The following is a 23328-nucleotide window of genomic DNA, read 5'->3' as shown; positions in this document are numbered from 1 at the left end:
GTAAATACTTACGTAGCCTATCACGGCTTACTGCAAGGACGTAAATGGTGAAGTGGCCGCCATTTGCTCCCCTGCTCTTTGCCGTGATAATCATGGCTTACTGGAAGGATGCAAATGGTGCCCGCTACGACGGCCGCCATTTGCGGCCGCAGGAGCCTGGCAGTGGCCAGGAGGGAGACCAGCCGGAGCCACTGCCACATCTGCCGCTGCATCCGCCGGAGCTGCAGAATCCGCTGCCATGTACGTTCTGTCCCGGGGGGATTCTGCAGGGTGGCGGGGTGGGGGAGGCCATTCTGCCACGGATTCCGGGGGGCCGGATTCTAAAGAATTCTAAAGAATCCGGCTTCACTGGAGTCGGTGGCGGAATTCTCTGACATCCCTAACAGACAATATCCTCATGCAGCAGTCAGTGACAGTGACAAGCTTTCCTAGCAGGCTTCGCATAATAGAGTAGGCTTCAGGTAGCTCCCCGGGATAATGAATTAGAGTTGCTACTAAACTGCTGCTGATTACTATAGATCCCCCTTCTCAAACTGAGTAGGCCAGGAAGTCCCACCCTCAAGGTGGGTCTTTTCACACAGTCACCTCTGTTCCTGCAAATCTCTTGGAGTGCCTCATGACCCTGCGTTGCTCCTCCCTTTTCATCTGACATCTAACTCTTGGGTCTCTTATTCCCTCCCCGTCTTCCTCTTCATTAGGAGCCTCTGCTCCAATGGGTTGAGAGGGCCCGGCCTGGCTGCCATCCTAATAACTGGATGGCAGCTGGGCTTCATACTCTCTGTCACTGTTATTCTCACTGGCCCTCTGCTCCTGCAACCTTGATGCCTTGGCAATGCCTTCCACTTGCCTGTCTGACTCAGAATCAGTTCCCATGTCTTCTTGGGGCACATCTGCAGAGGTGCTGGGCCCAATCCCTACATCAGTCAGAAGGCATAGTGCAACTATTCTGTCTTTTCTTATTTAACAGATCTTCCTTAACGGATTTTCCACAGTAAGAAAAAAGACAGAAGAACCAGTGGGATAAGACAGGCTACAAGTGGAAGATGGCATCAGCTGGATCCCCTCCCCTGTAAAATTCCATGAATGAGGCAGTTTGATTGCACAATAAAAGCTTCAGCTGGGAGCACCCTAGATACAAGTCACCCTTCCCCCAGGTGCCTGTACATTTTCTGTAATGGAGCAAGAAGAAACTTTCCTCCTCTCTCCCTCCAGTTTTTGTCAGGAAGTGCTACTATCCCAATCTGAATCCATCCCACCCTCTGAAGCTCTTATTCAATCACAGATCTCTACTATCACATTTAGTTTGGCCCTGAGACCACCAGCAAGCCAGCTTCATTTTTTTCTGAGCTGCTACATATCACGGGTTGTACAGACAATGCCTGACAAAGGAAAGGATTTTAAAAATGCTATCATTAGCATGCATCTACCCTCATTCTTACTGTTATTATTAGTGGTGAGTTTTCCCTAAAGGACAAAGCAGTGATGGACCATGGTGCCTTCAAGAAACAGTTGATTATCTGTGTTGCGTGTAAGGATATCCTATTATAATTTCTTTTCACCAGCCCACAGGGACCCCTCCACTCAAGGGTAGATACCCAGTCCTTGTACAGAAGAGCTCGTGCACAATGGTTTGGACCTGCATCACCTGGCTTGTGTACGCAATTCCAGAGACTCCTTGGAGTTGGAACCAGGCCAGCCCAGCAGACCCCAGAGCTTGTCTGCATGATGAGGGAGAGAAGTTGCTGGCTTTGCCAGGAGCCGCTACCTCAGGGCACTCAGAGCTCCTTGAGCTGATGGTTCTAGGCGGCCTTCTCTCCCCCTCGCCTTTCCTGCAGCATGGCAATGAAAAAAGCCGTTCCACTCAGCACCGAGGGACAGATGCTGACTTGCTCAGGTAGGAGCATGAGGGAAAAAACAAACTTGCTTGGAAGTGAACATCTTCTGCTATAATCACCACCCATGCCCTTGGATTTCCTAGCACTGCTTTTCATTCTTTGGGACGAAATGTTTTGCACCCTTTCATACTGCTAATGCAAGTTAAGTATGGATTGAAATCAATGGGCTTCAGCACACCTAATTCTGTATTCGATTGTGGCAGAGCGAGGGAATGCCTGTGCGTGTGTGTGTGAGAGAGAGAGAGAATGATTCATGACATCCAGGACAGAAAAAAGTAAGTACTTCTTCACACAGTACATAGTTAAACTATGGAATACTCTACCACAAGACGAGTGATGGCCACCACTTTGGATGGCTTTGGAAGGCCACCACTTTGGATGGCTTTGGAGGGCCACCACTTTGGATGGCTCTGTGTTACCTCCAGTATCAGAGGCAGTACCCCAGTTGCTGGGGGAAATGAGCAGGAGGGTGCTGTTGCACTCACGTTCTGCTTGTGGGTTTCCTGCAAGCAGCTGGTTGGCCACTGTGTGAACAGAATGCTGGACTAGATGGATCCTTTGTCTGATCCAGCATGGCTCTTCTTATATTCTTAATGGGGTGGTGGTGGTGCTTGTGAGTATGTTTCTCTGTGTGAGGGGGTGTGTGTATATGTGTGAATGGGGGAGGGGGTGCCTGAGTCGAGTCTGAGTGAATGGCTGTGCGTGTGCGTGTGTTTCTGTGAGTTTGAATGGGAGGGGTAAATCCAAGGTGTAAATGGTGGTGGTGGTGCCTGTGAGTGTGTCTGTGTGAATGGGGGATGTCTTGTGTTTTGCAATGGCTTCCTGATGGCTTCCTAAGGGAAATGCTGCTGCTGCTGCTGCTACTACTACTTGGCAAAAGGATGGACTGTGGATATGTTCAGAACTTGCTGCTCATGCTTTCTCTTGAGGACAAGAACTTTAAAGCAATCCAGTCCTCCTTCATTCTCAGGAGATATGCATAAACTGGATTTTGCACCATGTTGCTTCTTCCTGTTATTTCTAAGTAAGCCTGCCTTGGTGGATGCTTTGTTGTGGATATACAAAGGAGAGGATTTTTGGATGCTTTCAGCACTTGTTGTTGGGTTCCAAAGGCTCGGAGAATTTCTTCTATTCATCATCATCCTCCAACCCCCTGCACACAGGGTTGCAGGCATGCTCTCTGTATCTACTTTTGCAATGGCTTTCACTTATGAGGTTGATGTGTGGCTGTGTGGCTGTGTGCCCACCCCCACCCCATTTTGCACTCATGATCTTAAAGGCACTTGACTGTCTGTGCAATAGGAATGGTTGCTGGAACGGGAAAATGTGGGTCCAAAGGAGACCTTTTATGTTGATCCTTCCCCCTTTTGCACTCATGATTTTAAAGTTCTTATGGTTCAGGTTCCCATTTCTAGGGTATGGGCTGCTGGGGATGGAAAGGACTGCTCCACCCATGGTGACCCCTTGGCTTCACCCCTGGTGACCTGCCCTATGCCACACTGGCTACAGTGGCCACTTGAAAGTAAGCTTAGCTGTAATTTTCTTGCCCTGCACACACTCTTTTCATAAACAAGATTTTGGGGGGCACACTAAACATGGTGCTATAATAGCACTGAGAAGCACCTGCTTCAGAATGTTGGGAGAAGGGTGTGTGTGGTGACCAATGAAGAGGGGGGAAAGGGGAGAGGACAACTATTATTAGCTGTGCCACTCAAAATCTTCCTATCCAGGGAGTCAGGCAATCAGGAGGAACTAGCCACCTCCTTTTTTCTTCTGAAAAACAGGCTATCCAGGAATGTGTCTTGACTATTCCTCAATTGGGTTCCCTTTCCAGCAGCAGGGGATCCCAAATTCTGGCAGCAGGGCCCTAATGCCTTACCTCTCTTTACCACCAGAAAATGGGGCTGCTGGTTCTTGCACTTCAGTACTACCCATGCCATAGTTAGAGGATGGTATGGCAACAGCTGCCAGCTCAGGAGATGTCAGGTGGCAGAAGAGGCCAGTAGCACTCCTCCTAGTCTTATAAAGCCGCTGACACGGGCCTCAGCTTTTCAGTTTGGCTAATTTACCATCCGGCACAGCCTTAGCTGCTCTTGCACTGCCTGTCCCCTTGACTGATCAACCAACAAACTGCCTGCTTGCGCTTCCTCACCACCTTGCCTCCAGACCTGAACCTCCCTTCTCCCCGTTGCCTGCTTACCAGCTGTCTGCTTCGTCCCCTTTGAAAACTCCTCAGAGCTCTGTCTGACTCTGTCTTGCTGAGACCAAGACATGTGGTGGTTGGTTAATGGGCACAGAATATTAGCCTAGTCTGGCAGCTGTCTCTGGGGCGGAGCTTCATACCGGCTTCACAGCAACAGATGCCCGATACTCACCCAGAGAAGCAGTGCGCTGCTGACAGCACCCACTGCCGGGCAATGAGGGAGCCCCCACAAACAGGAGTGCCATCTCGAAGAATGCTGGCTTGCCAGGGCCACAACCTGTTAGAGGCTGATTGGCTCCCAACAATCTCTGAAGAGGTCACTTTTGGCTGCCCACAGGCTGTGGAGGAAGGAAAAGAAATGAGAGGATTTATCATTTTGATTTGTGATTTTCACTAAGATGGAACTCTTGCACCACCAAACAAAATTTCTCAGTTTGAATTATTCTCCAAATATCTCTGTGTGCATGTTTAAACAACATTTCCAATGATCCAGTCTCCTGGGAATCAGAAGAATTTAATCTGGCCAGTTAATAAATATTTGTTGCACTATTATTACCCAACATAAGATGTGGCCAAGTCCTATGCATATTTACTTGCAAGTTAAGGCTCCCTTTATTCAATGAGAACATCTCCGATGCATGAATGTGTCAAGCCCCAAAGAGAGAATCAGTCAATCAATCAATCAATCAATCAATCAACCAATCAATTAATTACTTCAGACACATAGAAGAGGCAAAGACAGTTGTGATCAAACACATTAAATCATCACCGAAGCACTGAACAATAAATAGACATTTAATCATATTAATCAAAAAGCTCAATCTTGTGCTTATTCAATGATTCCCCCCCCCCCCCCGCTGGTTTAAGACCAGAAGGATACTTCATGTTGGCTCAAGCTCCTCAAAGCCAGGAAGTTGGAAGTTAAGGCTGATTCCTTAACTGATGTGGCCCATGATCAGTGATCGTGTGCAGTGTCAGAAAATGTGCTTGCTTACAACTTACCTTCCATGCATCCACACTTTCTCTTGGTCTTTCAGGCCCAAATGGAGATGGGGAGGATGGAGTGCCTGGAACCTGCAAAGATGTCCCACGTTTTTCTGGCCTTGTATTATCTTATAAAGCATCTGAATTTTATTGTATTGCTACAGGAATCCTCCTGTGCATTGTTTATTGCTTACATCAGTTGCTGGCAGGATGGGTTAAAGAGTGAGCAGTAAAGCCAGGTGCTTCATAAGGTAATACAGGACCAAGACAACATGAGGCATCTTTGCTGACCACTGACAAGTGTGGGTGCATGGAGGGTATGTTGCTAGCAAGCACGATTTCCCTGGTTTTAAACATTATAATTGTATAATTACAGTGTTGGCAGTCCTCTCCTTTCTCAAATGTGAATCTGCTTTCTTGCAAGTTGACTTGTATGATAAATGGGATTATAAATACTTAATTAATGATAATCATGATTTAATTTCAAGAATCAAGAGTCTAAGAGCCTTTCTACATAAGGCATTTATTGTGCTCTCATGATTCCTCACTCATGGTAGTTTAAGGGTGCTTTACACGATGTCATCCTCCTCCATGGCCCCTCCAGTGCTTTGCAACCATTTTAGCATTTTTTTCTCTAATGAAGAAAGTCTGGCATATCCTGAACAGTGATATGAAACCCTCATGTATTTCTGCAGTTCCACTATACCACAGCACCACCCAGTAACAGAACGTATAGAAAGGCAGAGAAAGAAACCCCCTGTAAAAAAAAATGTGTAAAGGAGCCAATCGTAATCCCATAAATAATCCAGAAGCAGAAGCCTCAGTAAAGTGGCAAGTTAAAAGCCTCATGTAGAAAAGCCCCAAAATCTTGGGGAGAACTTCCACAGATAGAGGAGGCTGTTCTTTGCATACAGTCATGCTCCAAATGTAGAAAGCAGTGAGGATGGTGACGGGTAGAGCTAGTGAGCTCATCTCTGCTTCCCTTTCTCGTGTGTAGAGCTTACACACATTGGCCCTGTTCACATGTTAAAAACCAACTGGTTGTCATGCATGAGCAGGAGAGAGAGGGTGCACTCATTTCCCCCTATTTTTGCTCTATAGTAAAATTGGTACCCTAGTGTAGGAGTAAGTGACTTTCACACTTCCTCCCCTGCCCCCCCACTACAGGCCTGATCTGGATCAGAGCCCCTGTGCTACTCTAGAGAAAACCTGATAAAATGATGTAGCTGCTAGATATGGTTTTCAAGTAATGATTATTTTGGCCCTACCTGTAGCCCTGTACAGATGTTCTCCTGCTCATGCATAGGGCTAAAGTGGTGACAGGAATGTGGATGCACACACAAACCCTGAAAACCAGCATCCCATCATACCTGGCTGCCATTTCAGATCTTCATGTCAGATCTAGCCTGGACTGGGGTTGTTTCCATGGAGTGTAAACGTTACGGTGAAAAAGCTGGAAATAGCTACATTTGAAATTTTAGCTTTAATTTGGACGGGTTAATTTTAATTTGCAGGTGGATTTCAAATTTGTGAAAAAGTTCCATTTCGGCGTAAGAGACCATATTCAGTCATACGTGTGTGATGACAGACTCCCTGGCTCTCGGCCCTGATGTTCCTCTCTCCCAAAACACTCTTGCCACCAGAAAGTTGCCTTAGCTTCGATATATGCTATTTCTGTAGATTTAGAACTGAGATTGATTCAACAGCAATTGATCTTTTGTGTATATAGGGACACCACAGAGGCTTGCTAAGAAGAAGCTGGGTAGCTCTAGTAGATGTAATGAGGACCATGTAATGAGGACAATGCCTCACTGAGGCATAAACTGTCTGCATGTCCTAAGGGGCTTCTTTTTGGTTGGAAGTCATTGCTCATATAAATTTTGTCCTTGAAAAATCTGTGATAATAGTGGATGTAGATGCACTTTTAAACTACGTCCCTGTGATGTGGGGATTAACAGATGGACAGCAAAAGTGGATACTGAGAGACTTTATCATGGCAAAAAGACATACTTTAAGTCTGGAAGGAAAAACACCCACTGCCTATCACTCAATGGACTGAAGATCTTACTGCTCTTATTACATTTGAGCATATCTCTTACCACTGTCAACATTGTATGGATGCTTATTTAGATATACTACTTATATTAATGTATATATTTGAAATGGAAAGGTTTATTCCTTTTCTCCCCCTCCTTGTGCTTGCCCCCTTTTTCCTCATCCCCCATAGGTAATGATTACTGTATATTGATATGTTTCATGATATGAATTTCCCACTTTGGGGGGCTTTTTGGGGGTGTTGTTTGTTATTGTTATAATTGTGTTGCAAAAATATATATAAAAAAATTACTTTCCCCCATGGATGGATCAGAGTTTAATGGGACCAAACTGGAGCCGGGAGGTTTGTTGTTTTGGGGATCTGTGTGATAGGGGAGCAAGAAAATTCTCTGTAGGAGAGGCTTGATGAGTGGGTCTTACTTAAGCTATGATCATACTTAGAGCTAGGAAAAGCTCTTCCCTACACATAAAATAAGGCATCGATCCAGCCAGGGAAGGCAAATGAGGGGCGGGGGGGGGGGGTGTCACTTTTTCTTATAGCACATGGCTTGGCTTTCTTGCTTAAGGAGCTGGAAATTGTAATCAAACTCTTTCTGGAAGACTGGAACTATGTAGCTGTATCTAGAACCTGGTACCTTATTTTTATTCATGTTTGGTTCAGCTGTTCATTTGTGATAAGCTAGAATCTACTTAATATGAATTTGTTATTTCTAAGGGCGCAATCCTATGGCTGCTAGTCAGAGGCTTAGATGGCCATAGGATAGGTCGGTTCCTGGGAACCGACCTCAGAGCCCGCACTCCAAGGTTGGTTCCCTGAGAACCGACCTCCACCCCCTCCTGCGCTGCCACGTAGGCAGCGCGGAATGGCCCCTAGCCACAAATGCAGGACTGCTGAAGCATGGATGGGATGATCCCCTCTGTGCTTCTCCTGCCCTGCACTGGATAGGTGGTCACCTCTGAGTTCGGAGGCGGCCTCCTATCCTGATGGGATTACGCCCTAAGAGTATTAATGTATGGTGTATTAGCCTCCAACCTGGCAGGGTCACAAAGTTACACTATATGTACTTGATATTGCAGAATTTTCACAGAAGTAGACAGAATAATATATGTGGTGTATTAAGCAGGAAGCTGTTTTAGGTGAGGGGCTGAGATTGGATAATCTTTGAATTTTGAGAAGCTCTGCTTTTCCCCATCTCCCCCAGTGTAGAAATGCTTTCATTATATTGAGGACCTCTTACCTGCTTCTGAGCTAGCCACACCTGAGGAAATAAAAACAGGAAGATATTTCAGGTAAGAGACGCTGTAGAAGAGACACACAAAATAAGATTGTCTGTAGGAACAAGGGAAAAAGGCCCTAGCTACAATGGCATGGTTTGAATGATCATATCTTGGTTCATTAAGCTGAGATATGAACAAACCTTTTGCTTTCTCAAGGAGCCCTTTGCACAAGTTGTGGTAAAACCAGGAAGTCCCTAATTAGACAGAGTTTCCAGTTTGGTCCAAACTAGAAAACTATGGTTACCTGTTTCAGAACAAGCTGGAATATTAACCATGGTCTGAAGTTGGTTTAATACCCTGGCTTGTTTCTAAGCTGGTAATAACAATTTCCCAGTTTGCATGAAATGGTAGTGTATGGTCAATTAGAGACTTAGTTTAATCATGGCTTGTGGTGAAAAGAGAAGGGTGAAAGAGCTGCATGCCTGGGCAAAAGACTTGTCCATGTCATGGCTGAATATGAAGAGATACGATTGTCCAAGTGTGACAAATCTGAACCTAATAAGTTGAAAAAATGTGCAATGAGTATGTTCATAGGCAAATTCTCAGGATGTAAACAGGGCTTAGTCTGAACATGGACTCATTAGGTTTTTAACTCTGGAACCTGCTTTTAATGTTGAGGCTCTGCCTTTGAACATGCCAAGTCGGAGGTAAGCTGCTAGACTCAGGCCCAGTGAAGATTTCATTCTGGACAATCAGTTCCACTAACCCCCTGTCATTTCCTAGTGCTCTGCTGCCAGGCACTTTACTACAGGGGGACAATGTCCCCCAAATCCTTTACACACCTGTACTTAGCAGCAGTAGGAGTACAAGAGGGATGCCTCCAGTGCAAATGGGCTGTCCCATCACCTCAAAGAGGAACAGTAACTTGGCTGACCAGATATTTAAACTAAAATGAGAGTACCTCTGAGCTGGTACAGAGTTTTGCCTATCCCTTTTGAAAGTAACATGACTTCAACCCCTGTATTAGGATTACACCTGAGTGTTTCCATGACAGAGGAAATGAAGTTAAAAGTCTGGTGAGATCTGTTTTGGGTTACTGGACTAGGGCAAATGGATAAACCCATTGGTGGTTTCCTCTTGCTATGTTCATGAACTATGTTTTTGATTAACTTTTGTGTAGAAACTGAACTAACCATATAACAAGCTTTCTGTCTGAGGTTTAAACAAGGAGTGTTTTATTTGAATTTCTTCTCCATTCATTAACTGAGCTGGTTCACACAATTGCCATGGTGGGTTGTAGTGCATACTGGCCACCCTTTTGAATATCCAACCTCTGGTGGATGGTTGCCATGGCTTTTTGTGTTGTGTGAACCCAGCAAGGGTGGCTTATGCAAGGGTTAAACAACTGTTGCGTCACCCATGGGTTGTTTTAGTGTTATGTGAGGTTGTTTAACTCTTGTATAAGCCATCCTTGCCAGTTTGTACAACACAACAGGACACAGAATCTGCCTGCCATGGTTTGAATATTCAAAAGGGCAGCTGGCATGTGCCACAACATGCCATGGCTTAAATAAGCCATGGTTTGCTGTGGTAATCCTGTGAACCCAGTCGCTATCTCACAGGCGGAGAGTTCTGACCACTGCTACTGCCCCCTACTTATTAGGAAAGTTGAACAGAGGGATGGGAGAAAAGATGTGACTTTTCAGGAGCCCCCACACCTTTTCTCCCAGAAATTAAACCCTAGACTAGCCCCTGAGCATCTCCCCACACCATCAGTCACCTTGTACCATGGTCACCTGCAGCAGCCATACTGCCAGCAAGGAGGATGCAATTCGCATGGCTGTCACTTCTTCTGTGACCCCGTTCTGAATGCCCTCTATGTAGTTCAGCTTCAGTCAGTTCTAGAAAATAAAAGTTTTCCATCACTCTCAATGTCTTTTGGTATCTGTGCCATAAAATTCCTTCTCAAGGGTGAAAGGATAATGCAAGTATCTGAATCTGGGGACGCTATGGAGAATTTGCATGTTTCCCAGTCCCTCTGACCTCAGCAGCTTCCCCAGATCCTGGCTCCCTCAGTTCATCCTGAGATCTCCCACCTCTCCCAGTCGGAGATGCCAATCCTTTGGGCAGCACTTGAGTGATCTTAGCAGCTACACAACAGTGTAAATTAACAGCAGCAGCAGCAGCAGCAATGATGTGATAATTATGAATAGTGATATTCTCACCCACTGTAAGCAGAGTGAAATTATTATTTTATTCATGTGTCTGGTGCTCCACAAAAAATAAAATTACAGGCCCTTGTCCCCAAGGGTCTTACAATCTAAAATTCAACACAGGACTAAATTGCTCCCTGATTCCCCTAGTGGAGAGAAGTTCCAGGGTCAGCATTGTTTGGGGCTTGGTTTCCTTTGGAGGAGAGCACACAGGGAACTTAAAGTATTTTTAATACTATTGTGTAATATTTAGTTTATTTACAAATTTACCAGGGAAGTGGCCTTCCTCAAGGCTGCTCGAGGACTGGACTGCTTGGGGTTGGACTCGATGGTCTTATAGGCCCCTTTCAACCCTATTATTCTATGATTCTATGTTTCTCAACCCAGTGCCCTCCAGAGGTATTGGATGACAACTCCCAGAATTCTTGACCACTGGCCAAGTCAGCTGGGACTGATGGGAGTTCCAGTGGGGAATCCGCAGGGGTGGGGGGAGGTGATCCGTTCCTTCCCCCTGGAATCCGCGCACAGTGGTTCCGCTCCGTGAGGATTCCGCAGAGCCGAGGGCTGCCCAGTTCAGCTGTCCGCATGCCCTGGATTCCCCTGTTTTTCCCCCGGCTCCCCAAACTTACATAAATAATTCCATAAGTACCGCTGAAAAATCCTTTCCATGCGCCTGCCGTCGGTCTCCGTAAGCCTCGGGTCATAGGGAAAATGCCTATTTATTTTTGTAAAAAGGGTAAAGCCCTTTGTGGGGATTCCCCACATAACTTCCGGTCACCTGACCTCACTGGACCTGTCCTGACTCCTGACCTCACCTCATCTCACCTGACCTCACCTCCACAGACAGAAAAGATGGAGGATTTCCATGGACTTCAAGACTCAGCCCCAGTGAAAGAAAGCCTCAGGTCACAGGGAAAATGCCTCGTAAAAAGGGTAAAGCCGTTCGCATTCTTCTTCCTCCATTTCCGATTTATGGATTTTTTTTCGTAATTATTTTCGTAAAATCCGCCGTTCAGCGGACAAAAAAAAAAAAGGGTCTGCGTGAGCTCTGGGCCGGGTTGACCGGGCCGCTCCGTTCCGAGGAGGATTCCGCAGACCGGATTTGTCAGAATTCGATGCCATTTAAAATTCATGTGGCATCCCTCTGACATCCCTTTGGTATACTGACCTGTTGGCTTGCTGCCATGCTGGCTTGCTGCCATGCCATGACTAAATGCAATGCACTGACTTTTGCTCCTGACTTTGGCTGCTTACTCCACAACACAGAGTGTCCATGATGCCAGCGGGCCAGCAGTTTGCCGGGAAGCTGGTGCCTGCGGGGGCGGGCTTCGGGCAGTTCAGTGGAGGTTGCTGTCCACCTGCATTGTGTGTCAATCACAACCAAACCACCAGTAATTAGCGAGGGGAGGGAAAGGGGCAGGAACCAGGGAGGAAATTTTGCAATGCCCCTAGTGGATGTAATGGCTTTTCTCAGAAAAGTAGCCACCCCGTGAAAAGGTAAGGAACAGAACATAATGAGATAGAAACAACTGCGCAAAGGAGCCCAATCTAATCTTGTGATGAAACCGGATGAAGAAGGTCCCAGTATTGATGTGGATTTCTGTCCCCGTGTGATGAACCCCTAAGCATTCCAGAGCAATCTTTGAATCATTTCCTAATCATTAGCTTCTCTAAAGAGAATTTCCTCTGGCCATCCTGGACCATTAAGAAAGATGAACATTCTTTTGTCGAATCTGGTTGTGATCAAGTGTTGCTTTAAGGCAAACCCATATTGATATTCTCACCCACAGTCATTACATCAGATCTCACAGGAACATGAATTTTACAGTTGCATATACCTAGGCTTTGTTCCAGTGGTGCTTGGTGACTCAGAGGTTGTGCCAAAAGCTTTATGGGAAAGGTGGATTTTGAAGAGGGATCTGAAGGAAGTAAGAGATGTGGCATCACGTAGCTGTTACTGGAGACAGCAGAGGAAAAAAGGGAAGAGCTATATGAGAGAGCAAGAATTTTTTTGACTGCTGACTCAAAAGCCACAGTCGTATAGCAGGGGGAGCAAAGCTTTTGGAGAGCAAATGGGAGGTAAAGCCATAGAGAAATTTGAAGGGAAGAATGAGAATCTTGTGCTGGACTTGGGAAAAGATAGGGAATCAATGACCTGGTTCGCACGAATGGTAAGAAAAGAAGCAGAGTTCTGGATAGAAGTGAGGTGGCCTAAGATGAGATAGTGGAATTCAACGCGTGATGCTTTAACTACATGAAGACGTTGTGATCGGGGAAAGTACTGAAATACTTTCAGCCATGTAACAGTTCAAAGTATTGGAGAACTAGGGCTGCCACTCTGTTAAATACAGGTGCAGTCCAGTAATAAATTAATTAATGGATTAAATTTGCATAGAATTACAACGGAAATTTCAGATGAAAAATATCTTTTAAAACTTGGAGGCCCATATTTTTTAGGAAAGAAAAGGACTCTCCCCTCATTAAAAGAATGCACGAAATGCCATTGTAGATCACTCAAACATACACCCTGCCTAATATTCTGTCCTAAACAGTAGACAGCTAAATTTAGCTCCTCACCTCCCTAAACAAAGAAAAAAAATGATCAAAGGGAAAAACAGTCATGCAGCAAAACATCATGTCCCTGGAGTTATCACTCCCTCTAACAGTGAACTCAGGTGATGGGTGATGACAGGACTGGAGGCAAAATGGGCCACTGAGAAACAAGTGGGTGGTATCAGCACATTGGGGGAAACTTGAGATTTGCTGAAATACCCCAAATACCAAAAATGTACCACCTGAACATTCCATGCAAGAGGTTTAGTGTTACATAAAAAAATAGAATATTTTTACTGTAGGCTGCTATCTGCCCTTTACACACCTGTTGCTAGGAACTTGTTTGCAATAAAAGTTTGAAGAGGGAGGGGAAGGGCACGAAGAGCTCTGTGAAATATTCATGTTTCACACAGCATCTGATTTTACTGTCCCAAACGGCAACTTTTGGCTTCTGCAAAACTCACCCACTTCAACCAAGCAAAGGATTTAATTAGGCTCCACAAACTTTTTCCTCCCCACCCCACACCTTTAACTTTCCCCATATAACTGCTGGAAGCAGATTATATGAACTCGAGGTGTAGGGCTATGTAAAATCATGTTCCAGTAAGTGTTGGGGAGGCTGTGTGCAGAGAATCCTATGGTCTCATCAGCAGGCACAGCTTAAATGAGCTTTTTAAAGAAAAATCCAAGAAAATGTGTCCGCCATCACACCTCAAACATTTAATTGAGGTATGTACAATCCTCACTGATGCAACGAATATGAATATGAATTTGAGCACACTCCGGGAGAGAGCGGAGGACAGGAAGGCCTGGCGTGCTATGGTCCATGGGGTCACGAAGAGTCAGACAGGACTTAACGACTGAACAACAACATGTACTGTCCTCCCCCCACTTTCCACTCCCCACATATTCCTCTGAAGTTCTATCCCTCTAAAAGAAGCCACATGACTTGGGGAATTCTTTGTCGCCCCTCTCCATTTCCAGCCACCATTCTTCTTTTGCTCTTTCCCCCTTCCTTATCCTGGTCTTATTTCTCTTCTTTGTTCTGTCCAGAGCAAGTCTTGGGTAATTCTCAAGAAGAGAGGATGGTGGGTAAGAGATTTTCTGATCTGTACATAGGTAAAATCCATCATAAGTCCTGCTTTGAGCAGACCCATTGAATTGAATGGGACTTCAGTTTATCATGACTAACTTAAACCCCATTCATTGTGGTGGTTCTAATCTAAGTAGGACTTATATTGGATTTTACCCCATGATTTTATATAAGCAGGCAATAGGATTTTTCTCCTCCTCCCCCTCCTCCAACTCTTTGGGAAATGTGATTTTCACAGTGTTGCAGAAGAAGAAATCTGGGATGATTTCATTTGTCATTTGTTTACAGGGGAAGAATTTGCAGTTAGAACAGTTACATGTATTTAAGCTTTGTTACAATAGGGTATTAGCTGACTGTGGCTCAGATCATGAGCTTCTTATTGTAAAATTTCGGCTTAAATTGAAGAATGTAGGGAAAACCACTAAACCATTCAGGTATGACCTAAATCATATCCCTTATGAATATACAGTGGAGGTGAGGAATAGATTTAAGGGATTAGACCTGATAGACAGAGTGCCTGAGGAACTATGGACGGAGGTCCGTAACATTGTTCAGGAGGCAGCAACTCAATCCATCCCAAAGAAAATGAAATGCAAGAAAGCAAAATGGCTGTCTGATGAGGCTTTCCAAGTAGCTGAGGAAAGAAGGGAAGTGAAAAGCAAGGGAGAAAGGGGAAGATATATCCAACTGAATGCAGAGTTCCAGAGAATAGTAAGGAGAGACAAGAAGGCCTTCTTAAATGAACAATGCAAAGAAATCGAGGAAAACAACAGAATGGGAAAGACTAGAGATCTCTTCAAGAAAATCGGAGATCTCAGGGGAAGGTTTTGTGCTAAGACGGGCATGATAAAGGACAAAGAAGGCAGGGACCTAACAGAAGCAGATGAGATTAAGAAGAGGTGGAAAGAATACACAGAAGAACTATACAGGAAAGATCTGAATGTCCCTGATAGCCGTGATAGTGCAGTCACTGAACTTGAGCCAGACATCCTAGAGAGTGAAGTCAAGCGGGCCTTAGGAAGCATTACTAACAACAAAACTAGCGGAGATGACAGTCTTCCAGCTGAGCTATTTAAAATCCTAAAAGATGATGCTGTTAAAGTGCTGCATTCAATATGCCAACAAATTTGGAACACTCAACAGTGGCCACAAGACTGGAAAAGGTCAGGTTACATTCCAATTCCAAAGAAGGGCAATGCCAAAGAGTGTTCAAACTACTGTACAATTGCGCTCATTTCACATGCCAGCAAGGTTATGCTCAAAATCCTACAAGCTAGGCTTCAGCAGTATGTGAACCGAGAACTACCAGAACTACAAGCTGGGTTTCGAAGAGGCAGAGGAACTAGAGATCAAATCGCCAACATTCACTGGATCATGGAGAAAGCAAGAGAATTCCAGAAAAATGTCTATTTCTGCTTCATTGACTATGCTAAAGCCTTTGATTGTGTGGATCACAACAAACTGTGGCAAATTCTTAAAGAGATGGGAGTACCAGACCACCTTACCTGTCTCCTGAGAAACCTGTATGAGGGCCAGGAAGCAACAGTAAGAACCGGACATGGAACAACCAATTGGTTCAAAATTGGGAAAGGAGTACGACAAGGCTGCATATTGTCGCCCTGCTTATTTAACTTATATGCAGAGTACATCATGAGAAACACCAGGTTGGATGAGTCACAGGTCGGAATTAAGATTGCTGGGAGAATTATCAACAACCTCAGATATGCAGACGATACCACCCTAATGGCAGAAAGCGAAGAGGATCTAAAGAGATTCTTGTTGAGGGCAAAAGTGGAGAGTGCAAAAGCTGGTTTGAAACTCAACATTAAAAAAACGAAGATCATGGCATCTGGCCCCATCACTTCCTGGCATATAGAAGGGGAAGAAATGGAAGCAGTTGTAGTAAAAATGTAACCTAAAAGCCATTGTATGTGTCTTAAGCAGCACGTAGTATTGTAAGAGCTGCGCATGCCTGGAATGAGCAGATAGTAACCCTAAGATAAGGTTGCCAAGCAAACTGCTGGCAACCAATCAAAGTGACAGGCTGGCTGAGGAATGCAAGCTGAGGTGATAAAACTGTAACGCGGGGTTGCCCAGGGTCGACTCTGCTTTTGAGCGTGAGCTCCTTTGTCGAACTGTTTGCAAACAATAAAATCGAGTTGGACCCAGCCTGAAGTTGACTCTCCTCTTTGGGGCAAATTGGACTAGCCTCCAGGGGGCGAAACTAGCATTTTGTGCAACAAACTGGCGAGCTAGTCAAGAGTCCCTTGGACCACCCTGGGGTCAAACGACAGAACCGGCAAAGGTGCCTGCGGGGCGCGCCGGACCGCCTTTGAGGTCTGCCACAGCACCAGAGAACGGGGGTCGGGACACCCAGGAGGTTAAAGGCGTGGACTCCATTGATTGAGTCAACCAGGCTGAACGGGTCTGAAGAGACGGCACTAGGGTGCTGGGCAGAGTAAGTACTTGATTTCCCTTCTGTCTTTCTGTTTGAGTTGCCTTCGGAGCGTCTGAGGTTTGTCAGACTCCGTGTAAGTGTCGGAGGTTTGTCAGGCTCCGTGTATGGTTTCAAATAGAGGTAGGCACAATGGAGGCGGGTAGCTCCCATTTAGAAAGCTCTGCCACTCCCTTGGGATGCATGCTAAAGAACTTTAGCAAAGTCAAGCGTCTGAGGTTTGTCAGACTCCGTGTACTAAGATGTCGAAAGGCAAGCTGGTTACACTCTGTCAATTGGAATGGCCAGCATTTGGAATTAGTTGGCCAGACATAGGATCCTTTGGTGTAAATCTTGTAAATGCTGTATATAAAAATGTGGTGAATAATGGGCAATGGGATCAATTCGCCTATATTGATGGTTGGTTGAATTGGTGCGGAAAGAATCCCCAATAGTTAAAGAAGTGTAAATGTTTAAATGTGTTACTGGCAAAGGACCACAGGGGCAAGAGACCCCGGGTGGTGTCTGAATCAAGTAGTAAGAAATAAATTTGCCTCAGGGAAAGTGAGGTTATCAGCATTTGGATGAGTGCCAACCAAAATCCACTGAAGGCGAGAAAAGGTTGAATATAAAGTTCAATATTGTAAAGTCATGATGGTATGCTCCGAGGTGAAGCCCAAAGCCCCTGTTCTCCCTGATTCAAGCCCCACGGAAGGAGCTTGAAGACTGGGAGACCCTGCCCAAGGTGCCCTGAGCTCCCCCCGGTCTTATTCGGTCTGTTAGGTTGGGAGGAGAGGTTGTTGGGGGAGGGAGGGGGCCCTCCAGAGACAGTTTGTCTGCCATCATATCCAAGTTTGTTAGAAAAAGCAAAAGCAGTTGAAAAACGTTGCAACTTCTGAAGAAAGAGATTTGTTTGACGTCTTAAAGACTGTGGCAAAATCAAGAAACAAAGACAGAGCAAGTTCTTAAAATATCAGGGTCTGTGTAAGCTTATCTCTGTCAGCCTACTCAGAGCAGAGCCAAGGGGGACTTGCCTAACCCCCCTTCGCCGTGGCTGGTTTAGCCTTAGCAAGCAGAGAGGCTGGAAGGTGTCTGTGAGGACCTGACAAAAGAGTGAGATTTGCAAAAAAACAAAAACAAGAAAAGCATCACAGCTGGAAAGCTGAGCAGCACTGCTCTGTTCTTACCTGTGGAGGAATCTAGAAGAGGTGTAAGGTTACACCTTCCCCATTTGAACTGATGAAGAGACACAGAGCTTTTGTTAAAAACATCCCTTCTTTATGGCCCAAAGCCTTCTTTGTTAGAGGCACTCTGCACATAGACTGGAACTTTGGACAGTTAAAGACTTGCCATAAAAAGTACTGTGAGGCTTGTCATAGCCTTAAACTCCCGTTGTTGTAAATTGTGTGTTTGTTTGTGATCAGCTCAGTGTACAGTTTAATTTGTGATTTCAACACTCAGATAAAAAGCTGCATTTGACTGAAAGAAATGGGTATATTTAGCCTTAAGAAGAGAAGACTGAGAGGAGATCTGATAGCACTCTTCAAGTACTTAAAAGGTTGTCCCGGAGAGGAAGGCCAGGATCTTTTCTTGAGCATCCCAGAGTGCAGGACACGGAATAATAGGCTCAAGTGACAAGAAGCTGGATTCCAGCTGAACATCAAGAGAAACGTCCTAACTGTTACAGCAATATGACAATGAAACCCATTACCTAGGGAGGTGGTGGGCTGTCCCACACTGGAGATGAGGCTAGACAGCCATCTGTCAGGGATGCTCTGATTTGGATTCCTGCACTGAGCAGGGGGTTGGACTCGATGGCCTTGTAAGCCCCTTCCAACCCTACTATTCTATGATTCTATGATTTCCAGGGCTTTGATTTCATTTACCCTAATGAAGCATACAGATACAAATTTCTAGAGATTTACAGACTACAAAAGAAACAGCCTTCAAAAAGTTCAAAGAGAAACTACGAAAGTTAGTTTCCCTTTAAAAAGGGGGGCAGCAAATTCTCTTAACTTAAGAGGTGAGAGGGAAAGAGTCCCCCACTCTCCCGTGATACTTCTAAGCCCAGCTGTGTTTCTGAAGCCTAAGAAAGTTCCTGCCCCATGTGTTCCAGCTCTTTCTCAAAATCTGAACTGTTCTGACGTTCCATTTGCTCAGAGGCAAACCTGACACTCTGCCAAAACTCATGCAGTGTGGAGTTGCTGATGCAAAAATGGTGGCTTGGAACTCTTTGCACGTATGAGAACAGCCTTCCCTTGATTTTGATGGGCCCTGACCATGCAGTCAGAGGAGCAGTATAATGGTTAGATCTGCTCCACCATGCCCTACTATACAAAACAAATGTTTTCCAGTCATGGTGTTAGATTTTAATGATATAAAAAAGGTATAAAAGAAGGCAGAAGAAAGTAGCAGACAAAAAGGCTTAAAAAAGAAAGAAAGCTTATCCCAAATGTGTGTCATTGAGATTAGTAAGAAGATCTAAGCAAGCGAGTCTCTGTCGAAGCAATGGCAAACAGCCTAACTTGCAGAGAAGACAAAGAGTTAAAACTGGTGCATGGCACAGAAAATTTAAAACATGATCTGCAGAACAGGCAAGCCAAAAGATAAGTGTGCCTGTTACAAGAGGGAGGCTATAGTAGCCATAAAAAGGGGTAAAGCCCCCGTATGAAGCTTTAACAAAAATATTACCCACTAGAAGTGGACAATTAAAATAAAAAAGGCTTTTCTTAAATTGAAGCAAGCCTTAATATCACCGCCTGCTTTAGCCTTATCAGACCCCAGATCATGAAGTTTTTAGAGCTATGGTGAACATGAGAGCACATGAAAAGAGTGCCATTCCTAGAAAAAAGAAAAGGCAATGCTGGCAGCCACCATGGGCGGAGATATAAACCGCAGCTTGAGAGCACAGAAGTGACCAGAGGAGGGGAGCAAAAAAGAAAAGGGCCGACCGGGGCTCAATAAATGTGCATATTGCCGAGAGAAGAGACATTGGAAGAAAGATTGTCCAGAGCTGAAAGAAAAGAGAAAAGAGACTCACCCTGAAGGCTGCCAAATGCTGGCAGGGTCCTCCAGTGGGGGGGAGTCTAGCTGAAGGGCCACCACCCTACGAACAAACGCTCGGGAGAATCCCAAGGTAAAAGTAAGGGTTGGTGGCAAGGACTGTAAAGCCCTAGTAAGATACTAGAGCCACATTTTCTATGATCCCTATGAAGCCCCCCGGCGAGAAAAAGTGGAAAGCATGTAACTGTAAAAAGAATTAAAGGGAAAAAAAAACTAAATTGCCCATTTGTAAGCCCTTCCTCACAAAGATTGGAAATAACATACTGGAACATGCCTTTGTAGTTTCATCTGCATACCTGGTTGCCCTCTTGGAGCGGGACTTGTTAACAAAACTGCACGCTAAAATCTTCTTCCCTGATAATCAGATTGTAGTACAGCTGCCAGCAATGCAGGGCTCAAATTAGCAGATAGCCCTTCCAGCAATCGAGATTGTGTCAGAGGCCAAAGAGACTGAGATTTCAGAGAATGTTAAACCATGTGTGTGGGCAGACAGAACCCCTGCCCGAGCAAATGCATAACACCAGTTAAAATCTTCTTTAAAAAGGGAGAGCCCTGTGTGCGTAAGGCAGTATCCTCAGAAAAAAGCCACCTGTGCAGGCTTGAAGTGCTCATTGAGAAGTTCAAAAATTATGGTTAGCTAATAAAGGGATCATCCCCCTTTAACACCCTGATTTTGGGTGCGCCCGAGGCAGATAGCACCTCCTTCAGGTTAGACCAAGACCTGAGAACAGTGGCTGACTGCCCTTTGTGCCTCAAAAATGATTCAAAGATGTTTGAGCCCCCAGCTCAAATGAGAAGTCGCCCATGCGCTTACTATCCTTTTCAGAGATTTCAAATTGACTTTTCAGAGTTGCCCCAGACTCATGGCTATCGGTACCTGCTAGTAATGATAAAAGCAATTGACTGCACTGCACAGACAGTAGCCAAGATCCTGTTAAAAAGTAATCCCTAAGCTCTTGTTACCTAAAGAGAGTGAATCAAATCAGGGGCCCCATTTTGTTGGACAAGTGATGCAAGTAGTGGCCCAGGCATAACAAACTAACTAGAAGCTACACCCCCCTTAGAAACCTCAATCTATAAGTCAAGTTGAGAAGATGAACCGCACCTTAAAGACAATGCTCATTAGAATTTGTTTAAAGATTAAGTTGAAAGGCCACAGGCCTTGCCAATCACCTTGACTCGAGTACGGTGCACCCCCAAGGGAAGTATTAAATTGACACCCTTTAAACGTTCCATAAGCGCCCACCCCGGATATTACCTATGGCTGACAGCTTAAATGTAAATTTAGAAGTAAGAGTTTTAAGATTCAAGATTGTGTTACTGCCTTGCAGTCTGTTTTGTTTTCACAGGTTTGCGACACCGCACCAATCCTGGCCTTTAGATACTCCAGTGCATAATCTCAATCCCAGCGATTGGGTGCTAATCCAGTCCTAGAAAGATGAACCACCTACCAAGAAGCAGAAGGGTCTGTTTCAGATCCTACTTACCACTCCCATTGCTATGAAAGTCGCCAAAGAAAAGAAGTGGATTCATCACACTGAATAAAGGCATCACCTGCACCAGAGAGGGTCACACCGGAAGCTGACCCACCTGAAGGTCATCGTTAGAATAATGAACCCCTGAAAGGACCCAAGTAGGACTACAGAAAGAAGGCACTCTCGTTTCAAGGGTTCCTGATGAACGGAACAAAACTGAGTTCCAAAAGTTCAAAAAAACTGTGTTTTTGTTGTCAACATTCTAGTAGCTAGAACAAAGGCGTCCTAGGCCTCACTTGCTGTTTAGAGAAAACCGTCAATGCCACAGCGATAATAGTTTGCGCCTTTAAGTGCATAGTCCACCGCGGGACCAAAGAGAGTATAAATTTGAGAAAAGCCTTTTGAGGGGGGAATTGTAGTAAAAATGTAACCTAAAAGCCATTGTATGTGTCTTAAGCAGCACGTAGTATTGTAAGAGCTGCGCATGCCTGGAATGAGCAGACAGTAACCCTAAGATAAGGTTGCCAAGCAAACTGCTGGCAACCAATCAAAGTGACAGGCTGGCTGAGGAATGCAAGCTGAGGTGATAAAACTGTAACGCGGGGTTGCCCAGGGTCGACTCTGCTTTTGAGCGTGAGCTCCTTTGTCGAACTGTTTGCAAACAATAAAATCGAGTTGGACCCAGCCTGAAGTTGACTCTCCTCTTTGGGGCAAATTGGACTAGCCTCCAGGGGGCGAAACTAGCATTTTGTGCAACACAGTGACAGATTTTATTTTCTTGGGTTCCAAGATCACCGCAGACGGTGACTGTAGCCATGAAATTAAAAGACGCTTGCTCCTTGGGAGGAAAGCTATGGCAAACCTAGACAGCATAGTAAGAAGCAGAGACATCAGGAGAAGGGGACGGCAGAGGATGAGATGGCTAGATAGCATCACCGATGCAATGAATATGAACTTGAGCACACTCCGTGAGAGAGCGGAGGACAGGAAGGCCTGGCGTGCTATGGTCCATGGGGTCAAGAACAGTCGGACACAACTTAACGACTGAACAACAACAACAACAACAATAGGGTATTGGGTCCAATAATGGTGTGTTCCAAATGCTTCACAGAAAAGATGAGTTTTGAGGAGGGATTTGAATGAATCAGGGGAGGTGGTCTCTTAGAGGCATTTTGAGAGGCACTTCCAGGAATAAGGAACAGTGAGGAAGAATGGATGGAATAGTTTGAGGGAACAGGAGACCTTTGGATGGCTGAGTATTGGCACTCTAATGGAAAATAGAATACAATATAACCAGTACTTTGAATTGTGCTGGGAAATTAATTGGAAGCCAGTCCAAATGTAAAAGAACTGGTAAAATATTTGACCATATTTGACCAACAGCAAATATTTGACCATATTTAAAATATTTGACCAACAGCAAATCCTATGTCTAGAAATAAAGAAACAGGTTCACCCCCAGACCTGTAGCCAGGGTGGGGCAAATGGGTGCGCTGCTCTCCCTAGAGCTGTGCTCCCCCTCAATTTATTTTGGGGGGGGGAAATTGTCTTTTTAATTTGTGACATGACAGACAATGACAGCCTCCATTTAAAGAATGACAGCTTGTTTTAAGTACAGGAGAAATTTAAGAATTCGACCCCCTGAACAATTCAGTGAATAAGGAAGAGTGAGTGCACAACAAAAGCCTCATTTGGAAGAGCCCCCCAAAGTATGCTAACTTAAGACTTTCCCTGACAGAGAATGGATTTTTCATGATCACAGTCACCCTATAATTACTTAAGTGATCCTGAAAAAAACAGTCTATAACATGATGAGCCTTGAACAGTTAAATATTAGAACTTTGCATTATGGGCTAGAGTTGGACTACACTCATTGGACTTTCCTTTGCTCTGCTTTTCAATTTCAGTTGTGTTCTCTACCCAGCCAGCAATAAAGAAGCATGTTTGTTTGCCTGCAGTATGAAGTAAGAGTTTGTTTATTCTTCAGTTATTTTGATGTGTAGAGAAGGTAGGGATATCATGAGTGTCCACTTGGGGGCTCAAGCTTGGCAGGTTCCTGTCAGTTTGCCCCCCCCCCAATGCTAGTCCGCAGTCCTCTGGGCGCTTCCTTCTTGGCTCCCATCCTGCTGCCTCTGCTGCCCA

At 45.0% G+C, this 23328-nt stretch overlaps 1 protein-coding gene across 3 annotated transcripts in view; it reads right to left on the bottom strand.

The window, feature by feature from the left end:
* The window catches only part of LOC146341921 (serine protease 27-like), a 32913-nt gene that overhangs the window by 6419 nt on the left and 3166 nt on the right, over nt 1–23328 (bottom strand). For 2 of the 3 annotated variants that reach the window (XM_084805253.1, XM_084805252.1), the window contains exons 2-4: nt 10136–10256; nt 8376–8396; nt 4271–4436 (exon numbers count right to left, since the gene is read on the bottom strand). In XM_084805253.1, coding sequence (XP_084661379.1) covers nt 4271–4436; nt 8376–8396; nt 10136–10193 — 245 coding nt within the window. In that variant the 5' untranslated portion in view covers nt 10194–10256. The remainder of the gene's footprint in view (nt 1–4270; nt 4437–8375; nt 8397–10135; nt 10257–23328) is intronic. The other variant, XM_084805255.1, reaches the window with a different exon arrangement.

This window comes from Heloderma suspectum, chromosome 6 (genome assembly GCF_057233095.1).
Source record: "Heloderma suspectum isolate Gila_16-S chromosome 6, 16-S_ref, whole genome shotgun sequence".
NCBI lineage: Eukaryota > Metazoa > Chordata > Lepidosauria > Squamata > Helodermatidae > Heloderma > Heloderma suspectum.
The sequence above is the reverse complement of the archived record's forward strand: the minus strand, read 5'-3'. Positions and strand labels throughout refer to the sequence as shown.